The 18,207-nt window shown below is 39.7% G+C and overlaps 1 protein-coding gene across 1 annotated transcript in view; it reads left to right on the forward strand.

Moving 5' to 3' along the window:
* The window catches only part of Fras1 (Fraser extracellular matrix complex subunit 1), a 452,968-nt gene that overhangs the window by 410,715 nt on the left and 24,046 nt on the right, over positions 1–18,207 (forward strand). Inside the window, exons 60-67 of the mRNA XM_013020100.1 lie at positions 1,991–2,196; positions 3,868–4,024; positions 6,202–6,402; positions 7,937–8,124; positions 9,176–9,451; positions 12,248–12,480; positions 14,334–14,494; positions 17,067–17,281. Coding sequence (XP_012875554.1) covers positions 1,991–2,196; positions 3,868–4,024; positions 6,202–6,402; positions 7,937–8,124; positions 9,176–9,451; positions 12,248–12,480; positions 14,334–14,494; positions 17,067–17,281 — 1,637 coding nt within the window. The remainder of the gene's footprint in view (positions 1–1,990; positions 2,197–3,867; positions 4,025–6,201; positions 6,403–7,936; positions 8,125–9,175; positions 9,452–12,247; positions 12,481–14,333; positions 14,495–17,066; positions 17,282–18,207) is intronic.

Below are 18,207 nucleotides of genomic sequence, written 5' to 3' on the forward strand. Positions count from 1 at the left end.
CTCCCTGGCAACAAATGTCCTCTGATCCTTTTGTGCTGGGTGACGTCATTGTCACCTACCTTTTAACCACACACAGTCTTTCACTGCATAGCCAACCCCCCTGCCTGGTTAATGGGCAGGGCTTTAAGCCAGCCATTCATTTTCCTTTAGGAATGGAGTTGTTCTAAGAGATTTCTGTTTTTATTAAGTAATACTTAGCAGGCTTCATTCAGTTAGGAGCTCTGAGTGGGTAGGTTTGAGGCAAACAGTTTTCTCTAGGAGAATTTACCGTGCGGTGAGCTGCTTCCTGCATTCTGCTTGCTCTTTGCTATCGGGGTTTGGCAGGGCACATCCAGAAAGCAGCTGGGAGAAGGGTGATTATAGCTTTCTGGTTGCTTTTCTATAGCCCTAAAGATAATTTCCATCTCAGGAGCCGGTGACATATGACCCTTTGTATTGCTCAGGAAGAAATTCATAATCGGCGATTCACCAAATGTTGAGCTTGGGGAAACTTTCTGTAGAGCATCACAGTTGCTAATTGCAGGAAAGGAAGAGAAGAAAATGAATCCTCACAATGAGGAGCCTATTGTGAATGGACACCAAAACACATTAATCCCTACCAAAATCTGAGTACCTATGAGCCCAACAGTGTATTTGAGTATCATGTATTTATTATCTCGCTCAATCGAATCCTCTCAACAATTCTATGAATTAGATAGGAACATTTTTTGTTTCCATGTTTAAAAAAAAAAACAAAGCTCAGAAAAATCTAAGTAATTTTCTCCATGCTTTTGCAGTTGCAATAGAAACTCAGTCCTGTTTACCTCCCAGATCCTTAGGCGTTTTTGTTGTTGTTTTGTTTTTATGGCAGTGCTGGGTTTTGATGTCAGTACTTGTCCTAAGCAGGCCCTGTAAGACTGAGCCATGAACCTTATTTTGAACAGGTAGTTTCTGATCCAGGGTCCTATTTCCTTCCTGGACAGGTACCTGGAAGATGATCTGACTATTTTAATGCTTTCCCATTCTAACCAGGATGTCGGGCCAGTGCCACCACTCCAAGCTTCTTCCCCTGAGATGGAATCTCACAGACTTTTTCCCGTAAACTCACTTGTAAGCCTACGGATCTCAGCCTTCCACATGAGCAGGGTGACAGGAATACACTGCCTTGCCTACCTTTTGCTTTGAAAGCGTCTCATGTGTATGTCTGGGCTAGCCTTGAACCATGTTCCTCCTGATCTCAGCCTTCCAAATATCACTGCTGGTGTGAACCACCAACACCAGCGCAAAGTCCTTGTTTCTAAAAAACGATTTGGCTATGGAACCTTCCAAAAGTCAAATGAGGCTGTCAGTTGAAAAACTAAATGGTAACTTCTTAGCAATGATTACAGGAGACCTGTGGTGCTATCCAGCCTGTGGCTGTGCTTTTTTTTTGGGGGGGGGCACATAATTTGGACTTACATTGAGTTTATTTTTACTATTTTATATGTTGCCTTTTTTTTTGTATTTTAGGAGAAAAGTCCAGATCTCTGCCTTAATTTGAATGTAAGATCTAGCAACAAAGACTGGAGACTAATTTTTGTAGCCCCTTTGCCTGTATGCCCATTCTTCTCTCCTGTTCCCTTGACTCCAGGACCAATGAGAATGGTCACATATCATCAGACTTACAGCTTATTGTAGCCCTGGAAGGAAAGTATAATTTTTAAGTACTCAAGTCACGATCACAATTTTTCTTACATAGGTCTCAAATGTCAGCATTACCTGCCGGCATTTGAGATGGTGATTGAACTCTGATGCTGAGCAATGACAGGTGTGAAATTGATTACATTTTATTCTCTTGGAATCATACTCAGAGTAGATGCAGTTGTCTTGAGGTGAGAGCAGCACACATGACAGGAAATCCACTTAGCACCTGTGATCTGTCAGCTTATTGGGCCTTTAGTTAAACTCTGCTGTGGCACTATGTCCTTCTGTCTTCCACTGACAATGCCCCATCTCTCCATGACTTGCCCAGTACCCAGCATGCAGTTTGCCAAGGATTTGCTCCTGGTGAAGGAGAAGGAGGGTGTGCTACACGTGCCTATCATCCGCAGTGGGGACTTGAGTTACGAGTCATCGGTGAGATGCTACACACAGAGCCATTCTGCCCAGGTCATGGAGGACTTTGAAGAGAGAAGAAATGCAGACTCTTCCCGGATTACATTTCTGAAAGGCGAGAAGGTCAGTAGATTCACAAAATTCCCTTCTTTCAGTTTTGACATCACCACATGTACCACCCCCTCCCTCAATTTTATCTTGTGAGTAGTACTTTTGAAGTTCAACCCTTTGGAGACCATTGTAGATGACTCCAGAATTGTCCTCATCTGTGCTACCAAAACAAATGGTAGCTTCCTTTTGTTGGGATATTCTCGTGAGCCTGACACAGTCATGACTCATAAAGGCCAGGTCTACGTAAATATTTGTGGGAATTTTACTGGTGTCAGGTTGAAACCTGTTTTTAAGAACACATACAAATACACTGCAAATTCAAGCTTCCACTTTGATTCTACATGCCTCTATTTGTTTTAATTCCAAAAGAAGGTTCTCTACCTATTCAAGAGATAGTTTTTAGTTTAAGAAGAGTATAAAATCCAGCCTAATACTTCATCCACACAACAGTATATCAGTAGTCCCAAACACACTACGGCATCTTTATTTCCTTGGCTTGCTAATCATATGTCTTTGGAACTTGTCCTATATTAAAATACCTTTTTGGAAAAAAAGCCACTCTGTTGTTCAGCACTGGTCTGTCACATCTGTAATACTTGCTACTTTGGAGACAGAAATCTAAGGATTGTGGCTCAAAGATAACCTAGGTAAGAAAGTGCTGAGATTCTTAGCTTCAAATAGTTAGCAATAAGTCTGAAGTGGACTGTGGCTAAAATGGGAGAACACCAGCCTTGAGTGGAAAAAGCTAAGGGATAATGTCCAGGTATTGAGTTTAAGCCCCAGTACTGGCATTAAAAAAAAAGGAAAAAGAATCTGAAGAATCACTACTACATTCATGAATTCCATAAGGAATTCTTACTCTCTGGAAGATGGTGAAGAAAAACGAAGCATATTTATCAGGGACTTGAAACCGGTTAATAAGCTACTTGGTTTGCAGGGATGTCTTACCACCATTTAGTGTGACTTATGGAGTGTGCAAGTAGAACTTCTCCCTACCCACGTCTTTTGCAATGTAGTAAGACAGTGATTTTAAAATAGCCCAGCTAAAAATATCCCACATCATATCACTTGACTGAACAATTGAAACTGCTATGCGGCTATAATATTATGACTTCGTTTTCATTTTCTCAAGAATGCAGGCCTCAGTAGAGAATACTCACTTTGAGAAATACTTAATTTTTTCCCACTGACAGGGCACTGTGTATGTGACTTTTAGCACTCAGCAGTTTTCAGATGAGATTCTATTTGGCAGCAGATTTGAGAGTCGTTTAGCATTTAAAGGTATCTTTAGCATAACATGAAACCTTTCTGGGTTCCTTATAAAACTGCTTTATCTTTACAAAGGAAAAGGAATGCTATTCAGCTCTCCAGGAAGTCTGGCAATATATTAAACCCACACCACTAGAAGGCAACCTATTGGAACATGCACAAATGTATTAACAAGCCCAGATAGCCTGTGTAAAAATGCACAATGGTCTATAAGTGCTTGCTTGTGGGTTATTTGTTTTATTGATTTGGGGTTTTCATTACTCATCAGCAATAATTCAACATACTCTGAAATGTTCTGCAAATATAAGTCTTGTCAAATAGGTAGATCCCAGTCAGACATCAATTGTTAGGTTTAATTGTTGTATTTTATGAATGAAGTTGTCTGGATCCCTTGTCTCCTGCCATTGATTATAGGTGAAGAATTGCACAGTCTATGTCCATGATGACTCCATGTTTGAGCCAGATGAGCAATTCAGAGTCTACCTTGCCCATCCTCGTGGAACCCACTGGAGTGGAGCTCGAGTTGGAAAAAATAACATGGCCACCATCACCATATCCAATGATGAAGATGGTAAAAGAAGAAATTGACTTTGGTTACTTTTAAGTTGGTACAGCTATTAGTGTGATGAAGAAATTAAGTGCTATAAATGTGTGCACTGATAATAATTTGAATACATTTATAGGAAATGTTTTCAGCTAATGACCGCCTTCAACGATGTTCCAACAAATTCACTGGAATTTCTGTTCTCATCATTTCCTACCATATTTCTAAGAGATAAAGAATAGCTTCCAAAAACCATTAAGTCACTACAGATCAGAAGGATTAAAAATACAATTAGTATCTGTTGACTCAAATAAGCAAATTTAAAATACTGTTCCCTTCTGCCTTAATTTCTCCGTTTTCTTCTAAATGACCTGATTTATTAACCTCATAACAAAACAAAAAACACTTAAATTCTGTAGTCTGAGTGATCCAGACACCTGTAGAAACAACTTGCTTCCAACTGAACCTTAATCTTTTTCATTACTGAGCTATTTTAATCATACTAATATCACAAACAGCAATAACTGCTTTTAGTTTCATACTTGCTGTATTATCTTCTTTCCCTTAATCCTAACAATAATCCCTTGAAGTAGATGCCATTATCCTGTAGTATAGTTGAAGAAATGAAATTTCAGCAAAGTCACATCGTCTGTCCTTAATTTCACAGCTATTGTCAGCAAAATGGGATTATAAACTTGTTTTGTGTGATTCTAGAACATATTTTCTTCTTTCTTTTGTCATTAATGGGATTTGGACTCAGAATCTTGTACTTGCTGATTAGAAACTCTACCACTTGAGGCATGTCTCTAGCCCTTTTTTGTTTTAGTTATTTTTTGGATAGGGTCTAGATTTTTTGCTCAGATCTATTCTTAGACCACAATCCTTTTCCCTATGCCTTATGAGTAGCTGAGATTACAAGTGTGAACCACCACACCTGGCTTTTTTGTTGAGATGGGATCATACAGCCTTGTTGCCCAGCCTGCCTTGATCCATCATCCTTCCAATTTCTGCCTCCCAAGTAGCTGGTATTACAGGTATGGCATAACCATGTCTGACCTCTGAACTCTTAACTGCCATCACAGTGAATAAAGCTTTAATGCTTCTAATTAAAAAAAATCAGAGTCTAACTTGCAAGTCAGGTAAATATAAGATGTCTATCTTAAAGTGGATTTCTTTATCCAAATATACATGTTCAAATCTTGAAATGAACCCAGTTCCAGGCACAAAGAAAAACAAATAAGTGACTGAATTTCAGGAAGGTAAGCAGTTCACACCACCAGCAACTTTCTGAGGTTTCAAAGAGAGGAAGCCTAAAGTGTAGCTTATCTTGTATGGCTAGGATGACTTGACTTTCTGAGAGAGGAACACAAAAATGAGAAACTTCTACAGTATTCTACCATATACTAAAAGTGATATGAATTTCTAATTCCTCTCAATTTTCCCATGGTTTTATCTGACTCTTCATCCTACCCTTCCTCATGAGAAAGTAATAGAGAAGAAGACATAATGTGAAACTGTTTTTGACGAGAACCAACAATTATTATTAAACATCTTCCAACAATGACAGTAGTGCCCAAACCAAGTAGCATTAAGAAGTCTCATGTTCCTAAACTAACCATTCCTATCTAAAAAACTTTTGAGATGTTAGGAAAAGCCGGGAGTGGGGGTGGGGGGTAAGGACACTGAGAGGTAAGGGCATGGGCATGGCTCAAGTAGTAGAGCCTAGCAAACTCAAGACTCAGAGTACAAACCCCAGTACCTCAAATACCAGAGGTGAAAGTCTTCAAAATTTAAGTAGATAAATTCCAAGAAATTCATTGCTCATAACTAAAAAGTTGATTCACATAAGCAGTCAATAGACACTTATCAAGTGTCTACTAGACCTCAGTCCCTTGATAAGTTGTGCACATTGGAAAAAAAAATTTGTATGCTATAAATACCAAGATAGAAACTTGAATATCACAAACTTCAAAGTTTCTAAATATTTCCTCCATTATATTGTTCTTAATGAGAAACATGTATAGGATCACAAAGCAATTAATCTTTGCAAAAAAATAGCTTAGAGGTAAATGCTGACTGATGTTTAGGACTGGAAGCCATTTGGTCTTGGTATTGTTAACTAGTGTGAAAAGTTCCCTGCTGTTAAGGTATTTTCAAGGGAGTCTGCCTCCTCTGTACAATTTCAAACTTCCTCATTTCCTTAGCACCCACCATTGAGTTTGAAGAAGCTGCCTACCAAGTTCGGGAACCAGCAGGGCCAGATGCTATTGCTATTCTGAGCATCAAGGTCATCCGCAGAGGGGATCAGAACAGGACCTCCAAGATCCGCTGCAGCACTCGGGACGGGTCTGCTCAGTCTGGTGTGGATTACTACCCAAAGAGCCGAGTCTTGAAATTCAGTCCTGGTAAGGGAATGACAGTTCTGATCTCTTGGGTTTCCTTAATGCAAAGATCAATATCTTGTATTTGAACAAAGAAATGAAAGAAGCTAAGGAAGAAGACAATAGTTTCAAAAACATAAAGTGCTTATGAAGCACACACCCTTGAAATTGCAGCGAAGCTTCTTAATTAGCCAAAATGGCATAGAAAAAAATAAAAAGACCAACCCCTAACATTGTAACATGCTGGGCATTTGGTTGATTAAAGGGGATTTTCATTATACTGTGGTTTGGTTGGCTGATAGCAATACTTTGCTTCACACACACACACACACACACACACACACACACACACACATATGCACATGCATGCATGCATGTACTTACACACACATCATTTAGCAGATGTTGTGCCAGATCCTTTCGGTCTCATCCAAATCTGGAAGGCACAAGTGCTGCACATCTTCTAGCAGGCAGGATATCCTGTTGTAAGCCTTCCATAAAAGCTTATCCCACAGAGAAAAAGAGACAAGTTGGAGAAGAGAGAAAGATGAGAATCAGGTTATAACTTGCTCTTCCTCGGTTCTTGTTTTAAGTTGATTGGGGGAAAGTGGCCAGCCAGGTAAAGTGTTGGATTGTGTGCTAGGAGTTTTCACAGAACTTTCTAGAGCAGTGTGAAGTGAAAAGACATTCTACAACCTGATATCGCTAGTGATGTGACCTGCAGTGGACAACTAGGTAAATGGAGAAAGTGACCTAGATGGTCTGGGTACAGCACAGACCTCTTCTAGCACTGGTCCCATGTGTGTGTGCCTGATATTGGCTAGAGAGTTAGAGCCATATCTGCATAAGGACCTCCTCCCCCCCCTTTCAATTATCTTTCCTTTATCTTCTTATGTTTTGTTATCTGGGAGTAAGAGAGGTCCCAATGCACCCTAGGCTAGATGTTTGTAGGCAAGGGTAAAGTCCCTTACTTATTACCTGGGATGTTTGTATTTTAAGAAAATTAGTTGACAACAGAGAAAGAGTTTAAAAGCCTTAGAAAGTTAATACCCTTCCCCTCCAGCTATTAAACCTCCGAAGCTATTGGTCTTTGTAGAATCTAACCTGGAATCTCACCTTTGAGTTATTGCTTCTCAGGAGATAGACAGTTTGGAGGATATCTGTGTGCACTCACAGCCACACAGGAACTCGTGCATAAGTGTAAAGGAGAAAGAAAAATTAAGAAGGAAAAAAAAACCCTTATACCAAGGATGAAGTGTATTTTGGATCATAGATTTTTATTCCTGCCAGCAAGTGTCAGGCAGGGGCCATTAATCCTCATATGGTGTTGAATAGTAAATCTGCAGTACTGAGCCTCTACAGAAAGTAGAATTTGGTCTATAAAACAGATTCCTCATATGAGGTAGGACCAGAGTGATTAGTAGTCATGGCATTTAAAGAAAACCTCTAAAAAGAAGTGGGTATATTTTAACATGACATCTGAGCAGGGCCAGTGTGCACTTTGTTGAATATGTTTCTGACAAAACCTCACTCTCTTTTTGTTCTGTCCTTGGTGAAGGTGTGGACCATATCTTTTTTAAAGTGGAAATCCTATCCAATGAAGATCGGGAATGGCACGAATCTTTCTCTCTAGTCCTTGGCCCAGATGACCCAGTGGAAGCAGTTCTTGGGGAGGTGACCACTGCCACAGTGACAATTCTGGACCAAGAAGCAGCAGGAAGTCTCATATTGCCAGCACCACCCATTGTGAGTTGATTGACCCAAAGGATTTGCTGCTGTTATGTCTTAATGCACGGTGGATGAGGCCTTGAGAAAAGAGCAAGTCTGCTGTGTTCTTTGCTTTCCTAACTCAGTGGCTCTCAACCAAGAGAATCATGCTCCCTCTCTTCCTGTCCAGAGAACACTTGGAAATGTCTGGGGACAGTTTGGGTAGTCACAAAAATCCACACACTGAATGTATAGGTAGAAGCCAGGAGGCTGCTGATCATACCCTATAGTATACATGACAGCCCCCAACAGCAGAAACAATAATATTTGCCACACCTGTCAATAGGGCCAAGTATGAGATATGCCATCCTGATGCAAAAGTGAGACCAAACCATCATGGTATGTTTGTATGATAAAGTACAATGGGGCTTATCATGGGACTTGAAAGAGTAAGAAGGTAACATTACCCTATGTTTGCTATCATACATATACTACTGCTCACACAAAATTCAGTGGCTCTCGGTTACCTAGTTTGGGATGAACAGAATGAATGCACTGATGTTACCCATGAAGACGAAATGCCTGGGGGTTGCTGAGGGAAATTCAGCACATACCAGTGAAACAGTTACAACTATAATAAGCACTCCTAATCAGTCTCTTATGTATCAGAAGAGATTATTTGGAAACATATCTCTTACTTGATTATAAAAGAAAACCACTACCTGTATTTATTCTTAGATTGCAAAATATGCTAGCATATACCACAGATAATTTAATACAACTTTAAATTAGCAACTGTTATACATGACATAGCTTTGGGTTGAGCGTCTATGAAAAACAAGCGTATTTTCCATATGAGAGGCTCTGACTTAAGAACATAGGACAATAAAACTTTCAAGGCAATCTCCTTTATCACTAAGGATCTGAAGAATCTCTTCAGGATGCCTGTGAAGACCTGTAATAGCTTCTGTTATAGTTTTTAAAAATCCATAGAGAGGAAGAGAACTTGAAGACCTCTGGGGAAGGGAGCCTTAGTTTTGCAACCTTGCTGATATCCATCCTGGCCTGAACCTTTGCTGCCTTTTTCCAGGTTGTCACACTTGCTGACTATGATCATGTGGACGAGGTTACCAAGGAAGGAGTCAAGAAAGGCCCCTCTCCAGGTTACCCGCTGGTCTGTGTCACACCCTGTGACCCCCACTTCCCCAGGTACACAGTCATGAAGGAGCGTTGCAGTGAGGCCGGTATCAACCAGAGTTCTGTGCAGTTCAGCTGGGAAGTGGCTTCCCCAACGGATGGCAATGGAGCCCGGTCTCCCTTTGAGACCATCTCTGACAACACACCATTCACCAGTGTCAACCACATGGTAAGAGGTGGCTGCATCTGACTGTAAAGGGAATCAGCATCTCTCCCTGTTCCTTGGACTCTGTTAAATTCATTGAAGTCCATACATGGCATTTGAAATTAAATAATAAGCAGGTACACACATAATCATTTAAAATGTACATGTTAGGAAAAGTAATATGGTCTATTAGAGAGAGAACTAGTCCAGTAGCCAGCCAAGATCTGATCACAAATTCCCATTCTATTTTTATCTACATGATGTTGGTTATTTGATCTTCTGTGTCTCAGTCTCCTTCCTGATCTTTAAATATTGTTTCTTCTAATTAGCCATGTTTACAAGGTCACGGAAGAATGTGATCTTTAGTTGAAAAAAATAAGTTCAAGATTCTAGGTAGGTATCATTAATCAATCAGTACTCTTTTTTCACATGTTTTAAATCATTCAGTGTTTGGACATGGGCAGTTAAATTAGTGGTGACTAATTTTTAAACAGAAGGGTGAAACTGTTTATGAGTGGCCCCATGTTGCAAAGTATTTGGGAAGGTCATGAAAGATCGTTGCTGCTCTCAAAACCTGGAGACCAGACCCAGACCCCATTTGTCATCAGAGACGGTGAACAGAGATGTTTACTCAGCCTTAGAAACAAGTGCACAACATGACTGCAGTCATTCACCAATGAAGTTCTCTTCCAAAAGCAATGAGAATGTAGTTGAGATGCAGGTTCCGCATAGAATCTGGCACTTAGTAAATGTTTGGTGATGTTTGTGTGAAATTACTTTGCTGAATTATTCTGGGGAATCAGAGAGTTCATTCAGACAGACTTTTCCTATTTACCTATTCAATCCACAGTTGATTCCCACTGTATTAAGCTGGAGGGGATAAGAACAAGAGGGAAACTGCTAGCCAGGGAGGGGCATTATGACAGAATAGATTGCACAGGTTCATTGTTTGTGCGTAGCTTACAAAAGCAAGAATCAATTCTTTGGGGATATAACTTAGATCAAATTGAAATCATCTTCTGTATTATTAAAAAGCTAAAAATCACAAGACTTAATAACTTATTGTTTTCTGAGTATCTACTTCTGTGTTCAACAAAACTATATTCATATTTTTGAATCAAAGATATATTTTTCACAGGTTCTAAATTCATGACTATCTGTTTAGTTCTTTAGAGATAAGATCTATAAATTATGGACTAACATCTGTTATCCCAGTTTCCTTGCTTTAAAAAACATTTTTGTCAGTCATGGGGCTTGAACTCAGGACCTGGGCAATGTCCCTAATCTCTTTTGCTCAAGGCTAGCACTCTACCACTTTGAGCCATAGCACTCATTTTTTATGGTGGTTAGTTGGAGATAAGAGTCTCACAGCCTTTCTTGCTGGGACTACCTACAAACTACAATCCTCATATCTCAACCTGCTGACTAGTTAGAATTATAGACATGAGCCACCCACCCCTGGCACTTCCTTTGCTTTATCTTTATGTATTTTGTTATTTATTTAATACCCTTCATTTATGAATTTTTTCTGTTATATCTCAATCTCTTCTGGACTAAGTCCATATGTTAATAAATAAATAAAGAAGTGACAGTTAATTTAGGGAATTTAATTGAAAAATCTTAATTTTTAATGAACTTCAGTGAAAACTATTTTCATAGAAAAATTTATACATATTTATGATTACTTTGTGGGAGGTCTAAAGCAGACAGAACTGCTAATTAATTTTTCTTGTTCTGTACTTCCCTGTATTTATGCAACCATCCCCTAAAGGGTCCGGGTGATCTATGTCACCCCTACATAAGCTGAGTAAAATCCTCCTATTGCTTCTATATGTTTGGAAATGTGAAGCACTCTGTAGATAGACCTTCAATAATCAGGAGGTGTCAGAAGCCAAGTTCTCAGCCTCAAGTCTGCTTGCCGTGACCTGTGACCCTGGTAGTGAGAAGGAGCAGCAGGAAAGAAAGAGAAATAAGGACTCCTGTGGAGGAAGCATCTCTTCTTTCCATCCAGAGACCCTTGCTCACTGCCTGACATGCATAGAAGCCAATACCATGGCTCTGGATTTCGCATAAGGAAAAAGTTTTATTTACTACAGCTCACCAGCCAAGAGGTCAGGAGCTAAATAAAAGCTTCAATCTTCCCCCTGATCCATTGGAACAGGGAGGATTTATAGCAAGGGAGAAGAAAAAAGCTACTTGGTCAAATGATAAGAAATATGCACATGTTAGTTTGGGGGATTTTAACTTCATGACATCATTAACAGCACAACACAGCTTCTTCTGCTCCCATCTATTCTCAAAGAGCTAATTCCAAGCCAAAAGAATCACTACTGAAAGGTTTGGAGACAATTTAGGTCAAGGGATCGTGCCTAGGTATATCCAGACCTTACTTGATTTACCGTGCTCTCAGCGACAGTGGCTTGGAAGGCCAAGCAGTCTTGCTGGAATGTATGGAAAAACAGTTGGGTCATCTGTTGAGCCTCACTCACATAAAGAGGACAACACAGTTAATAGCAATCAGTCTCGTCTAAGCTCTTGTTCCATGTCTACTCAGTCATTTTCTGTCTTTCTCCCATATGGTGAGTAATTATTGTCCTACCCCTGGTGCCTAGTTCATGGTGGAAGGTCAATGATTACTAGATGAATGAGTGAAAAGGTAGATCAGTGGGTGTGTAGGTGGGTGAGTGGATGGATGGATGATAGATGGCCTTTACCGGTTATTTTGTGCCAGTGGCTTACTGTGTCATATCATTTATCATGTACAGTGTAAGGGTCTGTTTATTTGGTATGTAAGTCTGAAGACCTTTATTCTTTCCATAGGTTCTAGACAGCATTTACTTCAGTCGGAGGTTCCATGTACGTTGTGTGGCCAAGGCTGTGGACAAAGTGGGCCATGCAGGGACCCCTTTACGGAGCAACATTGTCACTATTGGAACAGACAGTGCTATCTGCCACACCCCAGTGGTGGCTGGGACAGCTAGAGGCTTCCAAGCCCAGTCCTTCATCGCAACCTTGAAATACCTGGATGTCAAACACAAGGAGCATCCAAACAGGTCAGGCAGGTGAACCACCATGCATGAGTGAACCTCACGTGTTCTTGTTTTCCATGGGGGGAAAGATCTGTAGTTGCAATGAATACTTCTAAAAAATAATTTCTTCTAAGATTCATAAAGTTCTGGCCCCTTGCCTATTTTTCTTAGCTCCATTTCTTCCTCGGTATTTTTGCCTGCCAATATTCCCATTGAGAATCACATGTGATTTCCAAATAACTTTACAATTGCATATTTCAACTCTCCCCCACTTTTGATCACCTGCTGTAGTTAAGTCGTCTTGTACTACAATACCTAAGTCATAGTATCTCTTCTAAGAGTATTTACATCATCCCTGATTTAATTTAGAAGCTTCTCTGACCTCCATCTATGCCTTTTTCAGAACACTGGCATCATTCATTCTCTCTATACACATGGGAGTGGTAAACCCTTAAAGGAAGAAACCATGGTTATTTATTTTGCTCTCTTTTTCCCAGATCAGTGCTTCTAGGCTCCTAAGAAGCATTTGCTGAATATCTGCAAAACTAATGAGTAATAAACTATAAGTTTATTTTTTCTTGTGCCACCACAATTTTCTTGAGATGGATATTTAATTTGTGCACAACAAAAGAGAATGATTGTATGTCATACATATTTATAGAGTATAAAATGGTCTAATTTTAAAATCAGAGAAAATAATTCCTTTACATGGGAAACAAAAACAGGGTAGTTGTGGGTGTAGCTCAGTGCTTATCACACACATGGTCCTAGATCTGATCCCCATCATTGCAAAAAACAGAGTTGCTTGTGGTTCCAAAACATATGCCAATCCCTCTTCTTTTCAAGCAGAATAAAATTTACTTTATTTAAAGAACAATAACAAGTACCATGGTACTACTGACCCCTTTCTGGGAAAGATTTGGATACCTCTTAAAACTTGTCTCTTTACTTAGGGTGGTGAGCTATATACAGAACACACCCGCAATAAACATGGCAAAAATGTAAATGCAAGGAAAACAAGTACAGCTCATGAGTACAACTGTTTTTCTTCAGTATGTATTAAGTTCATATTTCATTTAGAATTGTATACAGTGTGCACTGAAGAAACGAAAGAAATGAAGGAAATGGTCCTTGTCCTCATAGTGGGGAAGCAAGGTAGGCAGAGTCTCAGAACACACAAGAAATAGCAGCCAATATAAATAAGCTACAGACTTCCTGGTACAAAGGCTTCCCTGCTGCTGAGGAGTGCAGACCAGGGAGTATGCTCTGACACAGGCTAGCAAGGGCTGGCTGCAGGTGATGAAGGTACTTTTAAAGGGGGAGGGGAGAGAGGTGGCTATTTTTATTCTGGAAGAGACAGTTGGAGCAGTGGATATTGCAATTTCTAAGACACGTGGCTAGGTGGGAAGATTAGCCTTAGAGTTCAAAGTTGCAATGATTTTTTTAACCTAAACAAATACTTAAATACTAGAACCAGATGCCAATCTTCTCAACCTTCACAAATATTCCTTGAGATAAAACAGGATCAAGTACCTGCATTAGGAGCTCAGCCGTGGCTCTTGAGGATACAACGTTTCCATTTAGCAAAACAAAGATTTAGACTAATTTGTGGTGATGATGGTATCTTTCCTTCCACAGGAAAAAAAAAAATCTGTGATTCCTGATCCCTATCAGTCTTGAGTCTCTCTCAGGAAGACAAAATACCTGTGCATGGATTTCCACAGCTTCATGTTCAAATAGAATTCCAGCATGGAAGCTTGTGGGAAGGGAATTGCTAAATACGTTCGTTGTTGAAAACAATGTTGTGTTGAAAAAGGAATGCCCATGTTGACTGTTGATGGCATAAGCTAAACCCTTATTTCTACCCTCTCTCTTAGAATCCACATTTCAGTGCAAATCCCACACCAAGATGGAATGCTGCCTTTGATCTCTACCATGCCACTGCACAACCTGCATTTCCTATTGTCAGAGTCCATCTACAGACACCAACATGTCTGCTCCAATTTAGTCACCAGCCATGACCTGAGAGGCATCTCAGGTAAGAGGTGACTTTGATAATGATTTCCCATGCCAAGTCCTTGGAGCTAAGTGGGAAGAACTCTGGTGTGTGTGTGTGTGTGTGTGTGTGTGTGTGTGTGTGTGTGTGTGTGTGTGTGTGTGTGTGTGTGTGTTACTGTTTTCCAGCCTTCAGAATATTCCTATTCATTTTCTTCTCAGCTTCATCCAAGTTTGGAAGCTCAGACAATGAAATAAAAAAAAATTAAGGACTTTGTAATCACACTGACTTAAATTCAAATCTGCATTTCACTTTTACACAACTGAATCAAATAGCTCTACATTTCTAAGCCACTTTTTTCTGTAACATGAAGATAACTAGTGCAACCAAATTACCACCATGGTGGATTTTAGTTCCTTCTTTACTCTAGAGAGAGACGTTTGGATTTGTACTCCAAAGTCTTAGGACAATATTATCTTTAGAAAGGTGAAGTTCAAAGTTTTAGATGTTTAAGGATAGAGTCTCTGGAAGCAGGGGCTGAGAGAAAATTGAGGTATAAGATTTATTTTTATTGATCAGCATTTATTAAAGGGAAGGAAGTAGAACCGGACAGACAGAGTAGGGAAACTTCAGATCCATAAAGCAAGAATCTGTAGAGATATTTGTCCTACTTTCTGCCCAAATGTCCAAGCATTTATAGCCCACTTTCTTCAGCCACTGGATTTGAGCTACCCCAGAGAGGGTACAACATTGGATTGAGCCACTCTGCAGCCCATAAAAAGAAAGGAGCTGACAACATCTCTATGTTCACCACAACAGACATTTTACTTTACAAAAGAAACCTGTCCATTTCCATTTACAAGAGCAAGTGCACATGACATTCATATTTCCTCTTCTCATAGCTGATGAATCATTTAACACAGAGAAATGTATTCATATGCTCTTTCATATTCATTAAGCATCATTTCTGGTTGTGATGGTCTTCCTATAGCAGGATTCGTTGGTTGTAAATTATTCTTAAAGCATTGAACCACAAATGAAAATTTAATTGGTCCAAATATATAGCTAGTAGAAGAAATGTGCTTCAAGACTGGACCATTGCACCTGTTCCTACCTGAAAACAATTAAATGCATTGCAGGTCAATTGAATACCTACTCTTTGTGGGACAAAGGGTGGTTGCTGCTGTCAGGCATTCAAGAAAATACATCAATATTTCTTTCTCTCCTTCTTCCTCTCCCTCTCCCTCTCATTCTCTCTCTCTCTTTCTCCTTTTGTTGACATGAATGTGTGCATGAGTACTTCCCTTGTATGCGTAAGTGCTATTCCCAACTCTGTTTGTCCCTGAGGCACCTCAGCTGGTGCTGTGATGTGTATCCTGAACTGAGTCAGTTGACTAAGAGAGTCTTCTTTATAAGTCGCTGAAGCAAGACCTTGGTGGCCTTTAGCTAGAGAGCTCCTAACACTCTCTAAATTGAGTTAATGTGGAAAATAATTACTGTCTGTCACAGTCACTAATATAAAAACTACTATTTACTTCTCTGTATATATATGCTTTTTCCCTCTGTGTATTTTGGAAAACCAGAAAGATTTAATGGCAGGATTATTTGGTTGTAGGATTATTAGATTGTAGGGACTATATAGTCCATTCTAGCCTCAAACTCAAGATCTTCTTATCTCTGTTTCATATACCATCATGCCCAGCACTACATTAACTCATTCAGATACTATTATCACTTTTAGTACAATGAAACTTTACCCAAATATTCTAAACTTGCATCAGTATTCAGCTGTGCACTACTTAAAGGTCTCTTTTAATTTCCAACAGTTCACTGGATTGGTAGCATTTTATCCAATACTTTTTGCCTGTAGCAAGTCAAGTTTATTCAAGGATCATTAGTGAGCTATTTGCTCATTAAAATTTTTGTTTTCTATAGGACTGTGCAGAGAAGGGAGAGGAGGGAGTCAGGTATTGGTTAGTTGGCATTCCATAAAAGTAATTTTTAATTGGTCTTAAAGAATAATTTCATGTCTGTCCTAGCTACTCAGGAGGCTGGGATCTGAGAATCACAGTTCAGAGGCTGCTTGGGCAGGACAGTCTGTGAGACTCTCATCTCCAGTTAACCACCAGAAAACCAGAAGTGGAACTATGGCTCAAAGTGGTAGAGCCCTAGCCTTGAGCAAAAACACCCAGGGACTGCACCACAGGATCTTTGAAAAAAAATTATCAATGAGTAATCCTTTAGTAAACCCATTTCATCAAGCCGATTGACTGGTTATAAAGCATAAAGCACAGAAGTGCGCTTGCTAGATGTCCAGGCAGGACTACAATTGGATTTTGAATTCTGTCTTCTTTCTTCATGGTATTGTCTGTTCTCCTCTTCTTCTTGATATTTGTGTCCCTGGAGTCATCTATTTAACACATAGCAACAGGAAAATCCACTCTTCACAAATTCTTCTTGTGTTCTCACTGTGAACTGGGAACCCTGGTTGCTCCATGGATTGTCTCAAATAAACAGATTTCTTTCATTGTCAAAAATATGGGTCCTCTCTCCTACCCAACTCCTAGACATCCACAGACTGAATTAGCATTCCTTGTTCTTTCCCACCTGAAAGAGGCAGGGTTCCTGGATGATGTGGTCTATGACAACACTGCCCTGGGCCCTGGATATGACCGCCCCTTCCAGTTTGACCCCAGTGTGCGAGAGCCAAAGACCATCCAGCTATACAAACACCTGAACCTAAAGAGCTGCGTTTGGACCTTCGACGCGTATTATGACATGACGGAGCTGATTGATGTCTGCGGGGGCTCTGTAACTGCAGACTTCCAGGTGAGGGCTCTGCGGGCTCATCTGGGGTTCATCTGAGGGCTCTGTGCATAAGTGCTGTTCCCAGCTCTGTTCCTGAGGCATCTCAGCTGGTGCTGTATATCCAGAACTGAGTCAGCTGACTAAGAGAGTCTAAGTCGCTGAAGCAAGCAAGACCTTGGTAGCCTTTGGCTAGAGAGCACCTAACATTCTCTAAATCGAGTTAATGTGGAAAATAATTAGTCTGTCACAGTCAGTTATATAAAAGCTACTACTTATTTCGCTGCATATACATGTGGGTGTGTGTGCCTCTGTGTATTTTGGAAAGCCAGAAAGGTTTAATGGTAGGATTATGTGGTTGCAGGATTATAATAATAACCTGTTGATAGATGTACAGTAGACATACTCTCTTCCTCAGTTGGGGAAAAGAACTGGAATGGCAGGTGGTAAGACTTTGTCTTTCCAAGGACAAGAGTACTGTTGTCTCAAGAACTGAGGAAAAATAATTGCTTAAAATATTTTTATTTAATACACAAACAAGCAATACCTAGAAGATATACATGTGCACATATGTATATGTGTATTATTCTGTATTATAATAGTAATATAATATTGCACATTATAGCATATAATATACAATAGAATTATACACATGTGCATATATACATGTGTAGATTAATGTGTATATATACATATGCATGTTCATTTATATGCATGCATGTACACACATACATATACAAGTGTATATATCCATGAATATATGAATAGATACATGTGTGTGCCACACACATTAGAAATGGTGACAGAACATGTTATAGAACATTTTATAGAAAGATTTATAGAAGGGCAGCTACACTGATGGGAGACTGAACTCATCTGCCCTCATGGAGAAATTAATTCTAAAACAAGTCCATCCCATTTTTGAACATTCTATCAAAATTTTAGACATC

Source organism: Dipodomys ordii, unplaced genomic scaffold (assembly GCF_000151885.1).
Source record: "Dipodomys ordii isolate 6190 unplaced genomic scaffold, Dord_2.0 Scaffold49, whole genome shotgun sequence".
NCBI lineage: Eukaryota > Metazoa > Chordata > Mammalia > Rodentia > Heteromyidae > Dipodomys > Dipodomys ordii.